We start from the raw sequence: 20761 nt of genomic DNA, 5'->3' as shown, positions 1-20761 counted from the left end.
AAACAATGGTCCCGTCCCTACCCTTTTGTCTTCGTGAGGCTTCATACAGCTGCTGGCTCCTCAGCTGATACAAACTGACATAGTTTGATTGACAAGTGATCATTGATTGAGACATTATTTAACACTTGTGTGGTGCTATCCCATTTTATGCCAGCTGATATCCAATCCAGTATATGAGATTCATGGACAGCGAGGTCCAAGTGATGAAACATCTCTAATTGTGGGTGCTCTGAACTTCAAAAGTATTTTCTTTTTCTGTGCACTGATGCTAGTCTGGATCCTTTCATGGATTCCTGCCAGAATTCCATCAGCAATTTCACTGTCCGATTGATTCAGCACTGCAGCAGCTTGAAGCAGGTACTTGTGATATAGCTGGTCCAATTCTTCCTCCAGTCCTTAGGCATCAATGGCAGATTTAAGATCCCTCTGCTCAAATAGCCAGCTGTCCCTTTTATCTCATACCTGCACTGGGAGTCTCCTGGCCCGTGTTCTAAGGATATTGGCAAACTCATTTCCTTGTTTGCCACTGCTGTATGCTGGGAGACTGCACTAAAGTCAGTGAAGCTGTGCCTACTTTAACACAGAGTGAATTTGGCCCAGTTTCTTGGTTTAGATGGAGATTGTGACCAATCTGTCAGGAAGACTGAATCATAGTAGCCAGAGCCTGGTATTAACACATGTTAATTACTGTTACTTAATTACAGAGCTAGCTGAAACTGCAGTGAAATTTTCTCTCTCTCTCTGCCCCCAAAGGTGGAAGAAGAAAAAAATAATCTAGAGAGCTCCAGGTTCTTACATTTTCAGGTCTGCTAACACTGCTAGCAATAAACTCTTCTTTTCTTCTCTTTCATTTGATTGAAGAACACTAGAAATCAGCCGGAGAGCAGGTGCTGTATTGTGTTAGATTAGCACTGATTGAATTCTTACACAGCCAGCTGATTGACGCGCGTGTTCTGCAAGCACATGATTCTGCAAACGCCGGGTTGCAATGAGGAGGGTATTTTGCTGGATCATGTCCCTTAATCAGCACCCTTGAATCTGTCAATATTGTCAGCGGGTATCCCTCTCTCTCTCTCTCTCCTTGGTCTGTGCTATGGAGCAGAACCCTAGTCTGGCTGTGCAAGTTGTCTGGTGGTTGAGAGGAGAATTCAGATTCCTTGACCAGAAGATGCCTGTTTTACTTCATGCTCTGAATCACCAGTTCCTTATAAAATACAAATTGTTAGGCTTTAGGACAAAAATGCTGAGTGGGCCGTTATGCCCCGAGCCATCTATCCTGTGCCCACATCTCCTGTTACAAAATAATCCCAGAAGAACAGCTGATTTGGGAGTTGCTGGGGACATTACAATCCAGCATATATTTCCCATGACACTGCAAGGTGCTTTGATGCTAATGAGGGGTGGATGCCAGAAGATTTGCTGGTTTGGAGAAGAGCCCCAATGTTGATGTGGTAATTACTCAAACTACACAACTCCCTTGAGGGTTGAAGGATAGTCTGGTGGTTAGAGCAGTAGATGGGGATTCAGGAAGACTGGGCTCAGTTCCTAACTCCATCACAGGCTTCCTGAGAGACCTTGGGCAAGTCACTTAGGGCCAGGTTTTTAAAGGGATTGAGGCATCAAAAGATGCAGGTAGGTTCCTACTGCAATTCTCAAAAGTGCCTAGGAACCTAATTCGATGGGAGTTAGGTGCAACTAGGTACCTATCTGCAGTGTAGCACCTAAAAATCTGACCCTTAAGCAGATTTTCCAAACATCTAAGACCCAAATTTGTGAAGGTATTTAGGTGGTGTTCTGCTCCATGTTGCAAGACCTGAGCAATTTCGGAGCCTGTCTTTTTTTCAAAAAGTGACTTGGGCAGTTAGTACAAGTCTCATTGAAAGCCAATGGGGCTTAGGCTCCTACTGCCTAACTCACTTTTGGAAATGAGACAGGCTCCTAAGTCACTGATGCCTTCCAATGCTTAAGCTGAGCAGCTCGTAAATATCTTTACAAGTCGGGCTTTAGCTCCCCTTGAGGCATCACAGGATATGTCTACACTGCAATGTAAGCCCAGGGTTAGTGGGACTTGAGTCAGCTGACCCGTATTAGGGAAGCTTGAGCTTCTACATTGTATTTTAACCCTATGTTCAGAATTTTCTGACCCGTGCTTGAACCTAGGTCTCTGGCATCCGCACTGCAGTGTGCAGACCTGAATCAAAGAACCATATCCCAGATTCCCTCGCACCTCCAAAATATGGCCGCTGTAGCCCTAGGACCGTGGTGCACTGTGGGAAAACTTTACTGCCCGCCCTGCATGTTACCAGGAAGCAGCTTGCTTTGCAAAAGGCTTGATTGGTTGGTTCTTCATTCAAATCCAGAAGGCTCTCTGAGACTGTGCTTCCAGATCGGTGATCAGAAGAGAATGCGTTGATGCTGACCTGACCTGCTGCTGTTTGCTGAAGCGGGAGAGGGGGGCGCTTCCCTTTTAAGTAGGGTGGACTGTAGATTGTTGGGATACAGAGGACTAAGCTGTCCCATGGAACTGTGGGATACTTCTGGATGACTCTCAGGACCTGAGTCGAGCAGGGCTGTGGCTACGCTGCAAAGCAATAGGGCTCGGACCTTGAGTCCCGGGTTGACTCAAGCTCAAACTTTCCAGCCCTGCAGCGTCCTGGCACCCTGGACCTGAGCCCTGGGTTAGTGCAGTTGCAGTGTAGATGCAAGGCGGGTTAGCCATGAGCCCGTGATCAAACACAGGCTTATATTGCAGTGTAGAGTGGCCCAATTTTCAGAAGTACCCAGCATCGCAGTCCAACATCATTGGGAGCTGCTGAGTGTTGGACACTTGGAAATCTGAGCACTCCTTTTCAGTGTGTCAGTAGGAGCTGAGAGCTTTTGAAAATCAGCGCATTAGTCTCTCTCTCTGTCTTAAGTTTCCATCTGTAAAACCGGGCTAAGAATTCTTCCCTACTGCAGAGTGGCAGTGTGAGGTTAAGATCACTAATCCTTCTGTGGGATACTACGATGATGAGAATGCTATAAATACCTAGCTAACCTGCAAAATGGGTTCCCATATTAACTAGTTGTGGTCAGGTCATAGGTGCCACTTTATTGTGGTATTTCAGTATTCCTCCAAGATTTATGAAAGGTTTGAGTTTGGGTCTAGTTTTAGGAGAGGGCACAGAGGCTACTTCTGAGTTTTTCCACACTGGTCTGCTCATCCCTATTTGATACATTTTGTGTACTAGTTTTCATTATCATGCAGAAGATCAGGGACGGACGCAAGCATCGGCTTACTCTGATGTTAGCATCCAAGTGCCCTCTGTGCTATAAACATTCCCATTGATTTGCTCTATCAAAGGTCTCCTACCCTATTTCTTCGGCTGCTGTCTCATAATTCCTAATGACAATTTCCATTAAACCAACAATAGCTCTCTGTCCGCCTCACTTACATAGGACTTAGGCTGAGGGTGCCAGCTTTTCCTCTCCACTGGACCTGTACTGCTGCTTTAAAAATACATTAAACTGCAGAAATGGGTTCGGGGCTAGAGAGGAGCAAGGTGTGTGTGGGGGGGTAGTATGGGGGGCATTCATGTGCATGCACCCCAAAAGTCAGTGCTGGAAAACAGTTTGAGGTTTTGGAGATGCCAGTGCACCTCAGAGGGCTTCCTTCTGCACTTTCACCCCGTTCTTTGGCTCTGGTGGCTTCTTCTCTGGAGGACCCTTCCCAATGGAGTACACACTTTTGGGGGTAACCTGACACCTGCTTGGGTTTCCAGAAGGCTGGGCAACCACCAAAGAGAGAGAAACAATTCTGTTCAGTTGCTTTAGCTCCACTCCTTTATCATCTGGTCTGAGTGAATCTGCAAAGCTGTGTCTATGCAACCACACTGTGGCCCTTACGTGAAAGCCCAGCGTGCATTCAAGATGGGGAAAAAAAAGGACACCGTTCTTTGCCTGCTTGCTAGGTCTCAGCTGACTAGTCTCAGACATCCCTTAGGCAGCCTGTACCTTTCGGTCAAAGGACCCAGTAGAGGACTTGAGCACAGCTCAAAACAAGAGTTACTGCATGCAAAGCCGACTCGACCTGAGACCTTGTTTTAAGAAGGAGCAATGGAGCAGACCGTGAGTTCAGGACTTGTGGGCCAAGTGATTCCATTTCACACTCTGAAGAGCTTTCGGATTCCATTCTATGGGGTAGGGTTGAGTGATCCTTAGACGGAAGAAAATAATTTAGCTGCAGAGAGTTTCTCTTCCAAGGAGAGAGGACCACTTGTGCTGCCAGACATAGTCAATGCACATTTGTGAAGCACTGTGAGATCTTTAAGTGGACAGAGCTGTAAATGGGCAAAACACCCCCATCATTATTTTGATCAGCGTCATGCTTCAGAATAGACTAGCCTGGTGGGATGGGGTCAGAATGGGTTGGGTGGAGGGGGAGCAAGGTTGAGCTGGAGACACACATTCCAGACTGCAGAGCACTTGGCTTCTTGAAACATGCAGCAGGTTCATGTGTCAGAGGGTCAAGAGACCCCGCCAAACAGAGGAATATAGGTGCCTAACTCCCGTTGATTGACGAGGAGAGTTGCATGCCTAACTGACCTTTGTGCTTTTGAAAACCTGCCCAGCACGGGTGTCTACACTGTAACCCACGGTCTGATTGCAGCTTGGGTAGCTGTACTGGTGACACCAGACTTAAAAAAAAGCAGCGACACAGGCTTCAGCACGGGATGTACAAGCACGTGAGGGACCCTGAGTGTGTACTCACATGGCTACCCTTTGCTGCAGTCTTCATGGCCATGTCCGCACTGCCAATTTTAGACATGCTAGCGTGGGTACAGTTTGCAAGGGTGGGTCTCCCTGAGCTGCCGGCACACCTTAGATTGCAGTGTGGGTGTGTCTTCAGTGTCTTCAAGGTTTTTACTTCAGTAACTCAACAGCCCTTGTCATGTGGCTCCTAACAGCATCCCCCCAAACGGCCGGCACATCCCATGGAACATCAGACTCTTACATTCAAATCAAAATACATGCACTCCCAGCAGAGCTCCTGAGATTCAGCTGACAGACTGTTTGGTGTGTGGAGGAGGCTTAGTTTTGGGTGGTAATATTAGAAAGGGATTGTGGTAACACAGCCCTTCGCTGTAATATAGCACCAAGGATCTATCACGTGGTCAAGTTCACTAATTAATGACACTTTACAGTCCCCTTGCAACTGCTGCCTGGAATCTGTGGAGATAGCTGTGTTATCAGTGCCATAGGTAATACATAGCTATAAATAGATAAATGTATTGTATATAGGTAGGTAGGTAGGTTTCTCTTTTTACACTCTTAGTCCAGTGTAAATCTATGTGCATGCTACCACTTAGGGTGAAGGGATGTATGTACAACTCATGATAAGCCAGAGACTTACAGTATACTCAAGTTTCAGAGTAACAGCCGTGTTAGTCTGTCTTCGCAAAAAGAAAAGGAGGACTTGTGGCACCTTAGAGACTAACCAATTTATTTGAGCGTGAGCTACAGCTCACTTCATCGGATGCATACTGTGTATACACATACTGTGTATACTCAAGATGAGGATCTGATGGTTTGTTGCTTCGGGTCACAAGCTGACCCCAGTGTGCTGGAGCCTTTCTTCAGAGCAAGGCAGTGAAGTTACCCTGCAGCAAATGAATATGTTAGGACTTGATCCAAAGCCCATTGAAGTCAGCTGGAGTTTTCCTAAAACTGTAATGGGGGTTGGATTAGGTCCTTAGTCATCAAAATACAGATGTTTGTCTCTGTAAACCAGAGGCTCGGGCTCCTAATCAAGGGGGAGCTTATTTCAAGTTAGAATACTCAACCACATAGCCCAGTCAAATTTCCCTTTCCAACTGAAATGACTTGATCAAGGGTTTTGTTCTTATTTTCCCCTGTAGCCTGAATCTGAGCTTAAAATAAAAAGCTTTTTGAAAAAATAATAAAGTAACTTGGTTTAAAGGATCAAACCGTGGTTTCCGGATTTGCTCGATTTGGAGCATTAATTCAGAAAATCCAGTGAAAAGCTTTAGGGAACAGATACAGTCATTTAGCAGCTATGAGGCCAGTGTAAACTTGGTTTTCTCTCCCCTTGTGCCTTCCTGGTTCAAACAGGGTCAGTATACACTGACCGCAAGACCGCTCTGTCCCCGTGAGCAGTAGCATCACACAGCCTGCTGTAAGCTGCCCATAGTCGGTACCTAGTCCCATTGAACCTTAGTCTGCCTACAGCTGTTCAAGGCTGAATGTAGAAAGGAAAGTCAAAGGGAAGAAAGAGAGGTTGTATCTAAATTACATAAAGGGCTCTTCTGTGTAACCAGAGAAGGTGAGATTTGTGCTCCAGCCACTTGCTGAGTATGATCCAACTTATTTATTTAAATCAGCTGGTTTAGAATGTCCTCTTCACAAAGGGCTCGAACAGGGAGTTGAGGTGTGATTTGGACCAGACCTGTGCAAAATTTAGCAGCTTTTGTGAGCAGAGGGCTGTGTGAACCTTTTAACAGCAAGATGGGCCTGAATCCAACCCCTGGACTCAAGAACCCTGGAGCTTTGTGGCAATCTGGACTTGGATCCAAACTTTGCAGGAACCCTTATCTCGGAAATGAGCAGAACCGCAGCTCCTCAAGCAAAACATCCCCAGATTCTGAGGGCATTGGCTCTCGATCCAAACATGGCTCATGCATGTTTCGCTTATCCTCAGTGAGGGCACATGGTCACCTGTCCATGAAGAAGCAGCATGCACATGTAGAACATGTTTCAGATTATCAAACAGCAAGACGACTGGAAGATGTGGAAAGAAAAACATGGGTGTATCAGTGCCATGGAGCGGATAGACCTATGGCTCAGAGAGAAGAGATGATGCCAACAGCAGGAATCGGGAATTAACACAAAGCGCTTTCGGCCCTCGACACCAAAAATAAATATCACCAGTGACAATGATGGAAACCTGACAGACACTGCCCTGCCCTCTGGGATATATTGTATTAAACCGAATGTTACATGCTGCAGATGCCATTGTACCAGAGGCTAATTTGATGATTTGCATTGCTGAGAGGGGATTAGTGGAACCTCCCATTTTGATGGCCTGTTTCTAATTTGCATTTTTAACGATGTGGGACCCCAGCCAGGTTTTTGTTCCTTTGTGTTTACTTCTGAGGAAATGTGTTTATTTCCAATGATTACAAATAAATCTCCTCTTCCTTTTCTCCAGCTGCCTCAAATAAAAGGCATTCAGAGCATGTTAACTCTGTAGCCAGAATGACTACCAGAAGAAGAGAAAATATTCAATTATGAGTCCCCTGAAAACGTAATTAACGTTCCCTTCTCAAAGAGCATGGCGCCCGCACTTTTGTTCTGCCTCCTTTTATAGGTAGTTACGGCTGGAAACTTTCACAGCTGAAATGTGGAGCCAATGTTGTCAAGTAGCTGGAGCAATGAATTGGGAAGCTAAAGAATCTTTGGACTAAGATACTTGCTCTCATATATTATTGGTACAACGGCAATGTGTAGGGACCCAAATGAGATGGGGGCTCCATTTTGCGAGGCACATACACGCATGCTGGGAGGGATGGCCCCTGCCCCAAAGAGATGGTGATCTAACAAGGCATATCATTCTTCCCAAAGTGCAGATGAGAACCTGAGGCACAGACGGATCGAGTGACTTTCCTAACATCACTTAGTATGTGTGTGGCAGAAGCAGTGCCTTGACCCCACGAACACTCTGCCTGTCTGCTGAGATGTTCTCATGGCTTTGAACTAAGCATCTGAACTTTTCAGGAGGCTTGATCAAATTGTCAGCGGTCTTAAACCTCCCCTCCTTGAGACTTTTGTTCCTCCCAGGCATATACATGTTTAACATCTGTTTCCCCCCCTCCTCCAACTTCTTTATCTGTCACCGATCCCCCTAAACCTCAGCATTAGAGGAAGAGTGGCACTCTGACTGGAGAGCAGCAAAGCCTCATATTCCTCTTGCAGTGCAGCTGGCTGGCACTGCTGCAAATGAAACCTTGCTCCTCCGAAAGCCATGCAAAGGTGAAGCAGGAGCCATTCTCTGCAGCAGGCCTGCCTGCTACCTGCTTAATGTGACACTGATAGGAGTCTAGGGGTGAAACAGCAACCACAGGAGATGAAGGTGGCTTCTGTTCTTTAATCTTCCCTACATGGTAACAGCATGTCAATATCATTAATGAGCCCAGGTGTAGGCCTGCCTGAGTGCTCCAAGCAGGGGGCTCTGCTAATAGGCCTCCAGAGATAGGGGCTGACCACTCGCTCTAGGAGAATGCAAAGGACTTAGCGGCACTATCTATATTGTTGACACTAAGTAAAATAATTCCCTGGAAAACTTCAAAATTAGCATGTAAAGGAGGAAGAATGGTTACAATTAGAGTGCAAGCAGCAGAATCTCGGTGCCCCAAAGTCCCTCCTTCATGCATCTTCTCACTCTGCTGCGGCATTCAAATTTGTCTCCATTGTCTCTTGCAAAGCTGCATGACCAGTAAGGAAGCTCTTGTGCTTTCAGAGCCATGATGGGGGTGGGGTAGGGGGAGGGGGGATAAAAAAGACGCCTTTCCTTTAGATAGCATGGATTTGTCAGTATCAGCACAGACAGGGTAGAGCCCCAGCACTGCATGGCTTCTTTTTGTGGTCTCCGCTGCTGGGGAAAGAATGAGGAACTAGCCCTGATGGCCACCTGTTGTTGTCGGTGAACCAGTTGTGGTGACCTTCTTTTTAGTGTGTTTGCTGCCGTGTGAGACCAAAGTCTCTACCCCAAAGAGCAGAGAATATAAACTCGACAGACACAGAGGAAATTGTATGCATGTGATACACACAGGAGCACTATAGTGGGATGCAACACATCATCTAAACCAGGGATGGGCAAACTATGGCCCGGGGGCTGCATCTGGCCCTTCAGACATTTTAATCTGGCCCTCAAGTTCCTGCCGGGGAGCAAGGTTTGGGGTTCGCCCCGCTCTGGTGCCCCAGCCGGGGAGCGGAGTCGGGGGTTGGCTCTGCGCGTGCTATCTCTCTGCTCGACTTGGAGAAGCAGCGCCATGTCCCCCGTCTAGCTCCTACGTGTAGGAACAGCCAGGGGGCTCTGTACGCTGCCCACGGCACAAGCACAGGCTCAGCAACTCCTGTTGGCCAGGAACCGCAGCCAATGGGAGCTGCAGGAGCAGTGCCTGCGGACGGGGCAAAGTGCAGAGCAGCCTGGCCATGCCTCTGCGTAGGACCCAGAGCGGGGGACGTGCCACTGCTTCCGGGAGTTGCTTGAGGTAAGCACTGCCCGGAGCCTTCCCCCTTCCTGAGCCCCAACCCCCTGTCCCAGCCCTGATCACTTTCCCACCCTTCGAACCCCTCAGTCCCAGCCCAGAGCACCTTCCTGCACTCCCAACCCCTCATCCCCAGCCCCACCCCAGAGCCCACCCCCCCACACACCCTAAGCCCCTGCCTCAGCCCAGAGCCCCCTCCTGCAACCTGAACTTCTCATTTCTGAGCCCACCGCAGAGCCCACACCCCCTCCCACACCCGAACCCCCAATTTTGTGAGCATTCATGGCCTGCTATACAATTTCCATACCCAGATGTGGCCCTCAGGCCAAAAAGTTTGCCCACCCCGATCTAAACAAAGAAAGCACGAGACAAGAAAGGCTGGTTTTGGGGGTGCGGGGGTTCCTGCAAGTTTGTTGGAAGAGCCACCAGCTGATGGCTTTCTGCTACGGGCAAAAGTTACGCAGTTGGCTTGCCCTGCAGAAATAGGTGTTTGCAAGTTGATACAACTTCACTCCTCCTAACCCCAAACGCAGAATTAGTGATGGGGGAGACTGGTAAATGTTCAGGGTCTAGCTGCAAGTGTTTGGTGACGCCAGTTCTGAACCCTTCCCTGTGCTCCCAAGCCAAGAGAGGCTAAGGCCTCCCAAAATTTGGATCCAAGTTTCAAACAACCCCCAGATCAGGTGATTATAAAAATATAGGCCACTTGTAAAATTAGGAGCCAGGTCTGGTTCACATCTCAGCCCTACTCTCTAAATGTGGGAATGTTTAGCTCAGGTTTTGATTCAAGCCCCTGTTTAGATTCAAGGAAGGGCTTCCGCAGGATCTGCAGTTCTTCAGGGGTGCTGCCGTGAAGGGAGGAAGTCTGTGTGGTGGCATTGTGGGGCTGAACCTGCAGGGCGCTCAGTGCTGAGCACCCTTCGCTCTTGCTGTTTTTAGCGGGAAGGATGACCATACCTACAGAAAGGGGGACTGAATCCTGGGAAGAAGATTTGGGGGGTTGTGGGGGGGATAATAAGGGGAGCATGAGCTCCTAGTGCAATGCTGTAGCCAAAAAGGACTAATGAGATCCTGGGATACAGGGGAATCCCGAGTAACAGTAGAGATGTTATTTTAACCCTCTGTATTTGGCGCTGACGAATATTACCCAGCCGAAACACAACATCCGAGAAGGGTTATTTCCTGTCTCATCAGACACACTCTCCTCACCTGCCCCACCTCCTTCTGGATTTGCGACACAGTGATTCCTTGGGAGATGGATACAGAGCCTTCAGGAGAATGTTATTGCAGGTTTGTCTTTGTTCTTAATTAGATCCCTTCAAGGGAAAACCTCCTAGCCCAGTTTATTATCCGGCTTTGTCAGAGCTTATCTGCTTTATCTAAACAATTTGGAGAAGTCTCTTTACCTGTTTGCTTTATGGGAGACATTATCATCATCCTTTGCAATTGGAAATAGGAACAAAGGGCCACTCCACAGATGAGGGGATGCCTGAGGCTTAGGAGCTAATGGATATTGGCCTTGGAACATGTCAAAGAATTATGCAGGGTGCTACTGGAATTTTGGTGCCTATGGCCATTTGTAGTTAGACCCCGATTTCCAGTGTGGACAGGTTCTGTAAGCAGACCCTTTGAAAATACAAAACTCGGCATACAAGTAGCCAGCCCGTGTGCAAAGTGACAGAGTTTCTTGGTCTCAATTATGCTGGAGCATCTCCAGGGCTGATGTGTCAAGAAGAATTTGTTATTTCTGGTGACGTACTGGTTCATATTAACCATAATCAATAGGTGTGCTGCTTTCTCCCATCAGACACCAGCCTGAGCCCAAGTTTTGGCATTGTGTGAGGGTCATCTCTTTGTAAAGTCACGTCCCATGGGAGTTTTTGCCTGAGAAAGCGCTTCAGAGAGCAAATGTGTGCAAAACGTACCCAACACACCCAGACCCATGCAGTTCTCCTGCTTTCATTGCAAACTCAAAACTCAGCCCAGGTTCAGTGAGTCATAAACATTGGCAGGTGTATGGTTTTGATGCAGTGCAGCAATTTCACCTGCTTTTTGCTTTGAGTTCTTTGGGTGCATTCCAAACTCATCGGGTGGCTGAAAGAAGGTGTGGCTGAGGTTCAAGCAGCCCTAGCTAGAGACTCAGCGGGCCTGGTTCTGATCTTGTTGACTCTGTCTTTTAACTGAGTAACTCCACGGGCATCAACAGAGCCAATCCTGACTTCCACCGGTGCAAATGAGATCAGGAGCCAGACCAGAAACTCACAAATACTAGACAAGCGGATGCAGTTACATGGGGGCATGTTGTGCTCCACACTACACGGGTTCACCTGCAGTCAGGGACTGCACCCAGTAAGCGAGAGAAGCATTTGAGCAACGGAGTTTTAACTTGCACAAAACTGGAGTAAACGACTCTTCACTGTCACTTCAAACCCTAGTCCCTGTACTTCTCCCCTAATGAGGGGACCAGATAGTACCTTGAGGGGCTTTATACTAGATATTTATATGAGAACAGACATGCAAGTTGTCTGTTTTACATATTACTGCCCTGATTTTTTCAGTTCACGCAATGAATAATTTACAGAAAATGTGTGTAAGTATCTCTTTATTATTCATTATAATGAACTGAGACAGGAGTAATAGTCCACTAGACTGGAATTCCCTAGGGCTCAACTTAACTAGGCTGCGCTTAGCTCTCCCACGGTTCATTTGAATAAAGGGAGGGCTCTGAATCCTGACATTAGAATAGCAGGGTATGTTGCAGGTCAGGACTGGGGTGTGCTGGCAGAGCTCTGGGGGTGTGGGAGAAGGACTGGGATAGCAGTGGGAGGGATGCTGCCCATCAGGGGTAGGGGGGTTGCTTTCGATTCAAGCCCACCTTTCATTTCATGGATGGCCTTCCCCAGAACTTGCAGTTCTTCATGGCTGGCTGCTGTGAAGTGAGGAGTCTTTTGGGGCAGCACTCTGGGGCTGATCCTGCTAGCTGCAGGACACCTCCTGGGAAGCACTGTGTGCCCTCCACCTATGCCGACTTCCAGGAGACTTGCGTCAGCTCACCACCTTGCAAAACCTCACCTTGCGATGTTGGGGACAGGAATAGCACAATGTGGGTACGGCAGGTGAGGATTGAGATTCACTGGTCGAATTCTGCGGGTGCTGAAGATTAGCCCTGCAGGTGATGCCACATATCCGGATTAAAGTGCATTGGCAGAGTTGTACACAGAAGCCAAGACCTGGGCTGCGAGTCCAGATTAAGGTGCATGGGCAGAGTGGTATAAGGGGAACATGAAATATGATTCCAGTGGCTCAATCCGTCTGTTGTTAAATACCCTGAAAAGATTTTTATTCTGAACTTGGATGGGGGAAATGCAGGGTGGAATGACCCCTCTTCCCCATGGTCTGTGGGTCCACCATGTCCTTGGGCTCCCATTCAATGATGCGGTGTCTCCTTCTGGAGCGGTGGAACCTGTCCCTTTGCCGCTCCTCCAGCTCTTGAGAGGCAAAGCTTATGTAGCTGCAGAAACGGCATCTTATTTGAAATATGGCAGCCTCCTGGGGTAAAGGTAATAACATGCCAAGCTCAACGGACCATCTATCTTCCTAGGAGTCCACACTTGAAGTGGCTAGTGGGAGCACGCAGCCGCTACAAGGGGAGAATTATTTGTTTAAGGGGGAATATATCTCTAATTCCTCTGCACCGTGTGCCCAGGGGGGCACTGAAATATGCTTAATTCAGTCCCACCCGCACACCCCAAATCATAACCGTGATAGAGTTGACACTTGGTGAACATGACGTGGGAGGCGTATAACTTTTCTGCAGCTTTGGTGCAAGAGGCCCGACACTCTCCTCCTGCCACATCTGGCGGCAGAGGTGAGTGAGATGAAACGTCTTGGAAGACAATTTATAAGCCAATTTATACTGCCAATTTATAAGCTTGAAGAGGGGGCTGAGCAGAAGCAGCAGTGTCTGTGCATGGCGTGACCCAGCATGGCCTGATGATCCTGCCTCAGCACAGGGGGAAGGACCCGATAACCTCTTGGGGGCCCTTGTGGCCCCAGATTGCTGTGATTTCGATGGCGTTAATACTCTGAGAATTCCCCTTCCATACCAATGTCAAATCACATGCCTCAAACACAAAAAGAGGTACCTGGGCCCCCCTGCTCCCATCCCTCCCATTTGAAAACAGAAGCAGCCTTGGACCTGTTCGTTTGCTAGGGATTAATGGCCCGCTTGGGCCAATATGGGCTACAGACACAGCTTTTCGGCAAGGTACAGTGGAGGACCAGGTTAGTATCTGAGACAGCCTCTGATGGGGGTCTGTGTCCCATTGGCAGCTGGCTGAGCTCGATAAGCTTAGGTGGGTCTATAACTGTAAGGGTGGTGGTGTGGTTAAGGCACTAGGCTGGGACTCGGGAGACCTGGCTTCGATTCCCTCCGCTGCCGCAAACTCCCCGTGTGGCCTTGGGCAAGTCACTTCTCTCGACTTGCCTCAGTCCCCCATCTGGAAAATGGGAATGAGAATACTCCCATTTCCTGCCCTTTGTCCCTCTTTTCTATTTCGATCATAAGGCTCAGGTTTTTAAAAGGTGGTGAGGTGTTATTGCACTCAGCCTTCAAGTCCTACGGGACTGAGGTGGCTAAGTTCCATTTTCAAAAGAGATATTGGACCCTAAGTCTATTGAAAGTCAAAGAGACTCAGGTGCCTAAAGCCCAGATCCGTAAAGGTATTTAGGTGCCTAACTTGCATTATTTTCAGTGATTTGAGAATCTGGGCCTAAGTCACTTGTGAAGTTAACTCACTCAGAACTTGCAATGCTGAGCAGAGCAATGCCTAAATCCCTCCAAAATCTGGGCCTATGTGCTTTGGGGCAGGGACTATTTCCTAAAGTGTCTTTACAACACCTAGCACGATAGGGCCCTGATCTCAGATGGGCCCCATAGGCACTGCCACAATGCATAGAACAATAATCACCAAGCCACTTCGCAGCTCTGTGCCTCCGTTTCCCCATCTGTAAAATGGGGATAGCACTGGCCTGCCTGTCAGGGGAATTATGAGAGTTCATTCATTCATGTATGAAAAGCCCTTGGAGATCTTTGAAAGGACAGTGCTGTAGGAGGACCAAATATTACTATTACAACCCACCAATTAGTCCATTTTATCACAACCAAGTGTTCGTGCCTTCCGTGCTTGCTGAAGCTTTGGAAAGAAAGGGAATGCTCTGGAGAAATGCTTAGCTCCTGATATAGCCAAACATGTGATGCTTTTTCCGTGGGTGCTCCCAAGCTAGACAGACCCAGGAGTAAAATACATCAAGATCATCTATCAAATAGAATTAAAAAGACATGTGTTCCAGCCTTCCAGGAACATTTTAATTCCTTCTTTGCGCCATTCCTCACCGATGGTAACTAACCGCTCAGAAACGTAGCTCTAAAACTGTCCAGTGTCGAGTGGCAGGAGAGGGGAGGGCTGGACCTAGGCAGCAAATAAATAATTGAAGAGAGAGAGAGAGAGAGATTTACAGCTGCTTCTCCAAAGGCCCCCCTCATTCTTCGTCTTTCTCCTTTGCCTCTTTCCCTGTCCATTTCTTGCCTTTATGCTGAGTCTGTTCAAGCCCTCTGGGGCTCAGCACAGTATATCTCACAGGGGCCGCCAGGAGGGCCTTACTGACAAGCCAAGCTGTCAGCAAATTTCACAGCTTCATCTAAAATTCTGTATGTCCAGCCAGGGGAAAGGGGAGGGGTAGGGGCTGTGATGGTCATGAGAGAGGGGACCTATGGAGAGCCGCTCTGGGCGTTCAGAGGACAACAGAGTGGCTTCCACCCAGAAAGGTGACACTGTTCCTTTCTGGGGGGACAGTTTCTCCAACGCTTCAGAGCACCACATGGTACTGCAGTGAACAGTCAAAACTTATCCGCATAAGGCTAGGACGTGACCGAACAGGTGGGATGTGTCAAATACCCTGGGATACATCCCCTCCAGATTCCTGCGCTGGAATTTGGAACTGAAGGGCACTCTGTGAATGTCTCTAGTATTGTCCCTTCTGAAAAGTCCCGTGGAATCGTTTCTGTGGTCGTTTGTCCAATTAATATGGGTTGTAACCTCTTGGGGGTCAGGAACCTGCTTTTTATGTGGAGTCCCTACTACACTTGTGGAGGCTATGGGATAAGAATAATAATGAATACGTTTGCTAGAGTGGTTTCTATAAAACCCTATTTCATTGTTTTGCTACCCTATTGTTTGCATCTCTATTATCCTGTACAGAGCTTTTTCATATTAAGTTGCCCAATCCCACTAGTGAACAAAATGACCTCTTTTCAGCGTCACTATTGGGCAGCTCCGTGGGCACGTTCCCAGCTGGCCATTGGCCTGTTTTCTGACACTGTCTCCCTCCATTTGTAGGTGTACTGTGGATGAGAGGGTCACGCGAGTAGCTTGGTTGAACCGTAGCACCATCCTGTACGCTGGAAATGACAAGTGGTCTATAGACAACCGCGTGGTCATCCTATCGAACACGAACACCCAGTACAGCATCAAGATCCATAATGTGGACGTGTACGACGAGGGGCCCTACACCTGCTCCGTGCAGACAGACAATCACCCGAAGACCTCACGGGTGCATCTGATCGTGCAAGGTAAGGCTCAGCGCTGCACGCTGAGAAAGAAACTTGTTAAGCTGAAGGGCGACAGGGCTTCCCATCAGTACAGCTTCTATTAGGTGCTGCTGACGATGTGCAGGGGATAATGAGACTGATAATTCCTGCTGTCTCTGTCTTGGATGCTTAGTAGTTGGGCATTGAAATCTTGCCCTTTGGCTGCTGTTCCACATTCTGCTAGGTGTCCCAATGTCCTCTGATGATTATCCCATTGCAAGTGCTCTGCCGTCTTGGGATTGAATATAGATGAAGTGAGCTGTAGCTCACGAAAACTTATGCTCAAATAAATTGGTTAGTCTCTAAGGTGCCACAAGTACTCCTTTTCTTTTTGCGGATACAGACTAACACGGCTGCTCCTCTGAAACCTGTCATAGAACAACTAGTTACTCTGCTAATTGAAAGTTTAGCTTGGGCCCCTTAGAGCTTGCCTCTTCCAGTTGGGAATTGCACCCAGGACTAATGGTTGTTAGCCAGGTATGTTATCAGCAAAGACATGGACCTATCAGCTTAAAGGGTCTGGATTGTTGTGGTCAATGAGCTCAGCTGGAGACTGCTTTTGAAGATCCTCCTGGTAACAGCTCAAGTATTTCCCATAGAAGAAGGCGAGAATGGCAAGCTGAAGTTTGTTTTGATAGTATCCTAGGCGTTGGAAGAGCCGGCCAGGAATTGTCAATTCTTGCTTTCCCACCTGCTTAGTAGGGCTCAGTTCCAGAGGAATAAAGGATTCTTAGCATTGGAAGTGATGTCTCAGTGGCACCTTACTGGCCTTGACAGCAGAGTTATCTTCTTCTTTGGGAAATGCAGTGCTGAAATAAAAGAACTGTCAGGTACTGTAGAGGAACAGATTCAAAGAGAACAAGGCTATCACTTTTCAGGAAAGAAGACAGATTGTGTAAGTACATCAAAGTCAATACAGGCCATAAAGGGCTTTTGGCACACAGCTTCAATGGATAATGCTATTAGAGAAACGCCTTGGCATAACATAAGCTGTTGGGTTGAAAAGTGGGAGTCTCGGAGTCTCTTCAATCAGAAGGCTCTCAGAGCTTCTAGATCTGAGACAGGTTGGGTAGGAGGAGGTGGGCTGCAGCATGTATCTCTTTTTGAAGGCGTTCCATTGAGTTGGAATATTTGATCCAAATCAGACAAGTCTGAAAGCTTCCAGTACCTGTTGGATAACATGAACTATAAACTCAGAAGGCATGCGTCCTGCATCCCCTGGAAGGAGAAGGAATCCTCCTTGCGTGACTAGGTCAGGAAAATGACCCTGTGCATTAAGAAGAGGGGGTGACACTGACACCCTATGGGTTAGAGAGCTTTGGTCACTGGTGGAAAGAGCTGTCAAAGAAGGGGATGTAGGGTAGTTTTCCCAGCCAGTTGAATCATAGAAATAAATGCTGAAATGCATTAGTTCAATTATCTTCAAAGAATAATGAGACCAGCTCTGCCCATGAGGAGCTCTTGTTTTTCTCAGCACTAAACAGATTTCACCCCTTCACCAGCCACCCACCCGCCCACTTCAATTAGAAAGTAACTCCAGATCCCTACTTCTTTGCAACAGCTATCGGGTTTTGTCCAGTCTATAGATTAATTTTTCAGAGTTAGTGTTAGTTCAGGTTAGATAAAGATAATGAAAGTTTCCTAATCCTCTTAAAGAAGATTTATCTGGCTGAGTAGAAAGCTCTCAGAATACAATAAGGCATGTATAAAACCAGGACCTAATCTTTCCTTTAATTTCAAACAGCTGATGGGTATTGATTTTGCAATGAGCAAATCTGAAAAATATCTGTGCCCCAACCTGTTTCTTAAAAAAACTCCTGCAATTATTTATCCTCTCTCCATTTAGAAATGCTAAGGTCTGATTACTCCCACCAATCAGCTATCATTAAGGAAGAGAAAAACCCACCCAAATCTGTCACCTACCCAGTTAATTATGTATAGATCTAGGAATCAGTTACCTCACCGCTTGCCCAGATTATTGTATGCTGTTGTTCTTGCCAAGCCTCTGATGGAATTTACTGTCATAGTCCATTTGGGGGGGACAATATGCTGCACCAGGCATTCTAAAATAATCAAGGCATTGTCACCAGGGAAGGGCAAAACTGATTTGGGAAAAACAAAATAACTTACTCGGCCTTTCCCTCCCCGTTTGGGGGCATTTCTAGACCCGAACTCAGACAAAGCAGCTGCTGAAATGTTTGCATGGCTGCATATTCCATTTTTACACCCATCTACACATCTGACATTCAGCAGGGTCTGGAAAGCCAAGCACTAATATACCCCCCAAAAAAAGTCTGATCTTGTGAGATATGCACCTAAATTTGCAGAGCCAATAGACTCTGAGACATCTCTCTCTATAACCCGAATCTATTTATCTACCCTATCCTGTCTTTATCTTTCTAATTCATCCATTGCCCATTTCTGATGTATCTGAGCACTTGACACTATTATATAAATCCACGTGCGTGATTTACATGTGGACTTCTCTTTTTCTTTCTCCTCCAAGATCCAAATTCCAAACCTTTTGAGGTTCACCCGTACCTAACTGTAACTAGATACAGGTTCAGAAGGCAAGTTTCAGAACTGGTTATGGATTGCATTTAGGAGAGGGTTCAAGAAGCAGGTTTGATGCCAAGGCAAGTGTTCGGTGTCACGTTTGATGATGCTGAAATTCCTTGTGCTGGTCTTACTATAGTTTATCTCCAGATACATGATTTTGCGATATGGTCCATCTTAGCCTGAAGTCTCAGGAGAACAGCAGTTGCCATCCAAACCATTTACGAGTAAATTAACTATAAATATCCTGGTGTGATTGTCTTATCTCTGTACTGGCACTTCAGTGTAACTACTTACCTGGTTAAAGCTAGGCATATGCTTACGTACCTCACTGAATTGGGGCTTATGTGATCCAGCTTAGTGGTTATATGCCCAGTTTCAAACTGGAACCACTCAAAATGTGTCTGTTTCTGCAAAGTTTCACTTTGAGCTTTGAGGTTAAAATTCCCACCAGTGCCATCGATCTACTGCAGTTATCGTCCCTGGTGTAATTAAGTCCATGGAATAATCAGAGGGATGCATTTGGCCCTGGGATTGTAAATGGTAGGTCTAAACTGGAATTTACAAGGGGGCAGGGCGTGATGTCAGGCTTAACTACAACACCCTTTTGCTGCCTCCACGGGGCTCATATTAAGGACTGGAAAAGACTGGCTGGGGACTAATATTAGGAGAGGAGAATGGATGCAGTATTGTTAGAGAGCAGGAATCAGATGGAAAACGAGGGGCTCTCTTTTTTGCTGCAAGAGTGTGTGTCTGAAATGAGTGTGTGTGTGAGACACAGAGAGAGATTATATCTTTGCCTATTTCCCCCTCCACACGCTCCAACTCCCTTCTGCACATAACAACCAATATCTTGCCTACTAAAATCCATGTGTCATTATCTTATCTCTTTAAAACAAGACGAAAAAGCCTCTTACTTCACAGAGACACTTGTGCCAAACTCTGCTTGCAGCAAGAGGAGAGTGCAGGGAGGTAGAGATCCAGGGGACTTGCAGCCGTGGCTTTCACAGCAGCGCAGTCTGCAATGCAGACTTTTCCCCTAAAGGGCTCAAGAATCAAGAAGGATCGGGATTGTGATGTTCATGGCCAACCTTCCTCTAGAAATGCTTTATTTCCACACACTGGGCCAGTTTTGCCTCAAGCGTAACCAGGCATTGTTCGGTTGACTTTAACGGAGTTCTCCCCACTTTACGTCAGCTGTGAATTTGGTCAGTAATTCTTAGCTTTACCTTTATTCATCCAGATGACTGGGTCTTCCTTTCACACTCTCCATGTCTGTCCAGTGTCATGATCATGACTCAGCGCTAAGGATGCTTGTGGCCAAATGGTGCTTGAAGCAATTTCATTGCTCGTATGGGCAGGGCAAAACCAGGAAGTGTTCGTGGTGCTGAAAATGGTGTTGTCCCGTCCGTACTATCAATTAAGCCATTGTCCGGACGTGCTCAGAGAGAGTGAGGGCAAAGGTCATAGCAATGGGTCAATTTCCCCATTTAGCTGTGCCTTCTAAATTGAATCTGAGTTTGAGGGGCACAAGTGAGTGTGCAAATGGCTGATTTTTTTGGTCGGCTGGCAATTCTGAAAAATTGGGGACAGGGGAGATTGTTTCAGGCTGCCCTAAAAACAAAAGTTTATTGAAACTTTCAGCTCTGCAAAATAGTTTCAGGTAGAACAAAACATTTTGTTTGACCCGCAGTAAAATTTTGCATTGAGATTTGGAGCTTTTTAAAACAAAAAGTCATTTGGAATAAAAAAAAAAAATCAAAAACGCTTGTTGACTTCTTTCCGATTTCTGTTTCGACACGCACTGTTTGGCAAAACCGGCACAACTCTGTGAAGCAGCCCAGAGTCACTGACTCTCCATTTTTCACTGGGAAAAAAGTTTCAGCTGAAAAATGTCACCCATTTGTACAGCTGACTGCACTATAATGGAAACCAGTTAACCCGGACGCAGTGCAACTTGCACATTTAAAAAAGCTTTTCCTTACTGGCCTCCTATCAGTGGAAATGAATTAATTATTTTCTTTTTTGTGATTTGGGACTGCTAGCGTGACCCACGCCTGCTTGGTGAGGCGCTCTGTCCCCCTCTAGTGGCACCTAGGCCATCTAGCAATTGATGAGTCTGGTACAGCCATGGCTAAGAGCTATGTATCTTTCAGCTCATGCAGTAGGGGCTCATACGCTAAGCTTCAGAGGTCCCAGGTTCGACTGGTGATCGGAGATACAGAAACTTTCACCACTTGTTTCCTGCTTCAGATGCAGCCCGGGTTGATCACGAGTGGGAGCTGTTTTG

General features: G+C 47.0%; 1 protein-coding gene across 2 annotated transcripts in view; it reads left to right on the top strand.

The window, feature by feature from the left end:
- LOC140901626 (opioid-binding protein/cell adhesion molecule) overlaps positions 1–20761 on the top strand; it is a 329783-nt gene that overhangs the window by 155674 nt on the left and 153348 nt on the right. For both annotated transcript variants that reach the window (XM_073320814.1, XM_073320813.1), the window contains exon 2: positions 15665–15897. In XM_073320814.1, coding sequence (XP_073176915.1) covers positions 15665–15897 — 233 coding nt within the window. The remainder of the gene's footprint in view (positions 1–15664; positions 15898–20761) is intronic.

The sequence above is a fragment of the Lepidochelys kempii genome, chromosome 22, assembly GCF_965140265.1.
Source record: "Lepidochelys kempii isolate rLepKem1 chromosome 22, rLepKem1.hap2, whole genome shotgun sequence".
Lineage (NCBI taxonomy): Eukaryota > Metazoa > Chordata > Testudines > Cheloniidae > Lepidochelys > Lepidochelys kempii.
Note: the sequence above shows the minus strand (reverse complement) of the source record. Positions and strands in the feature narration are given on the sequence as shown.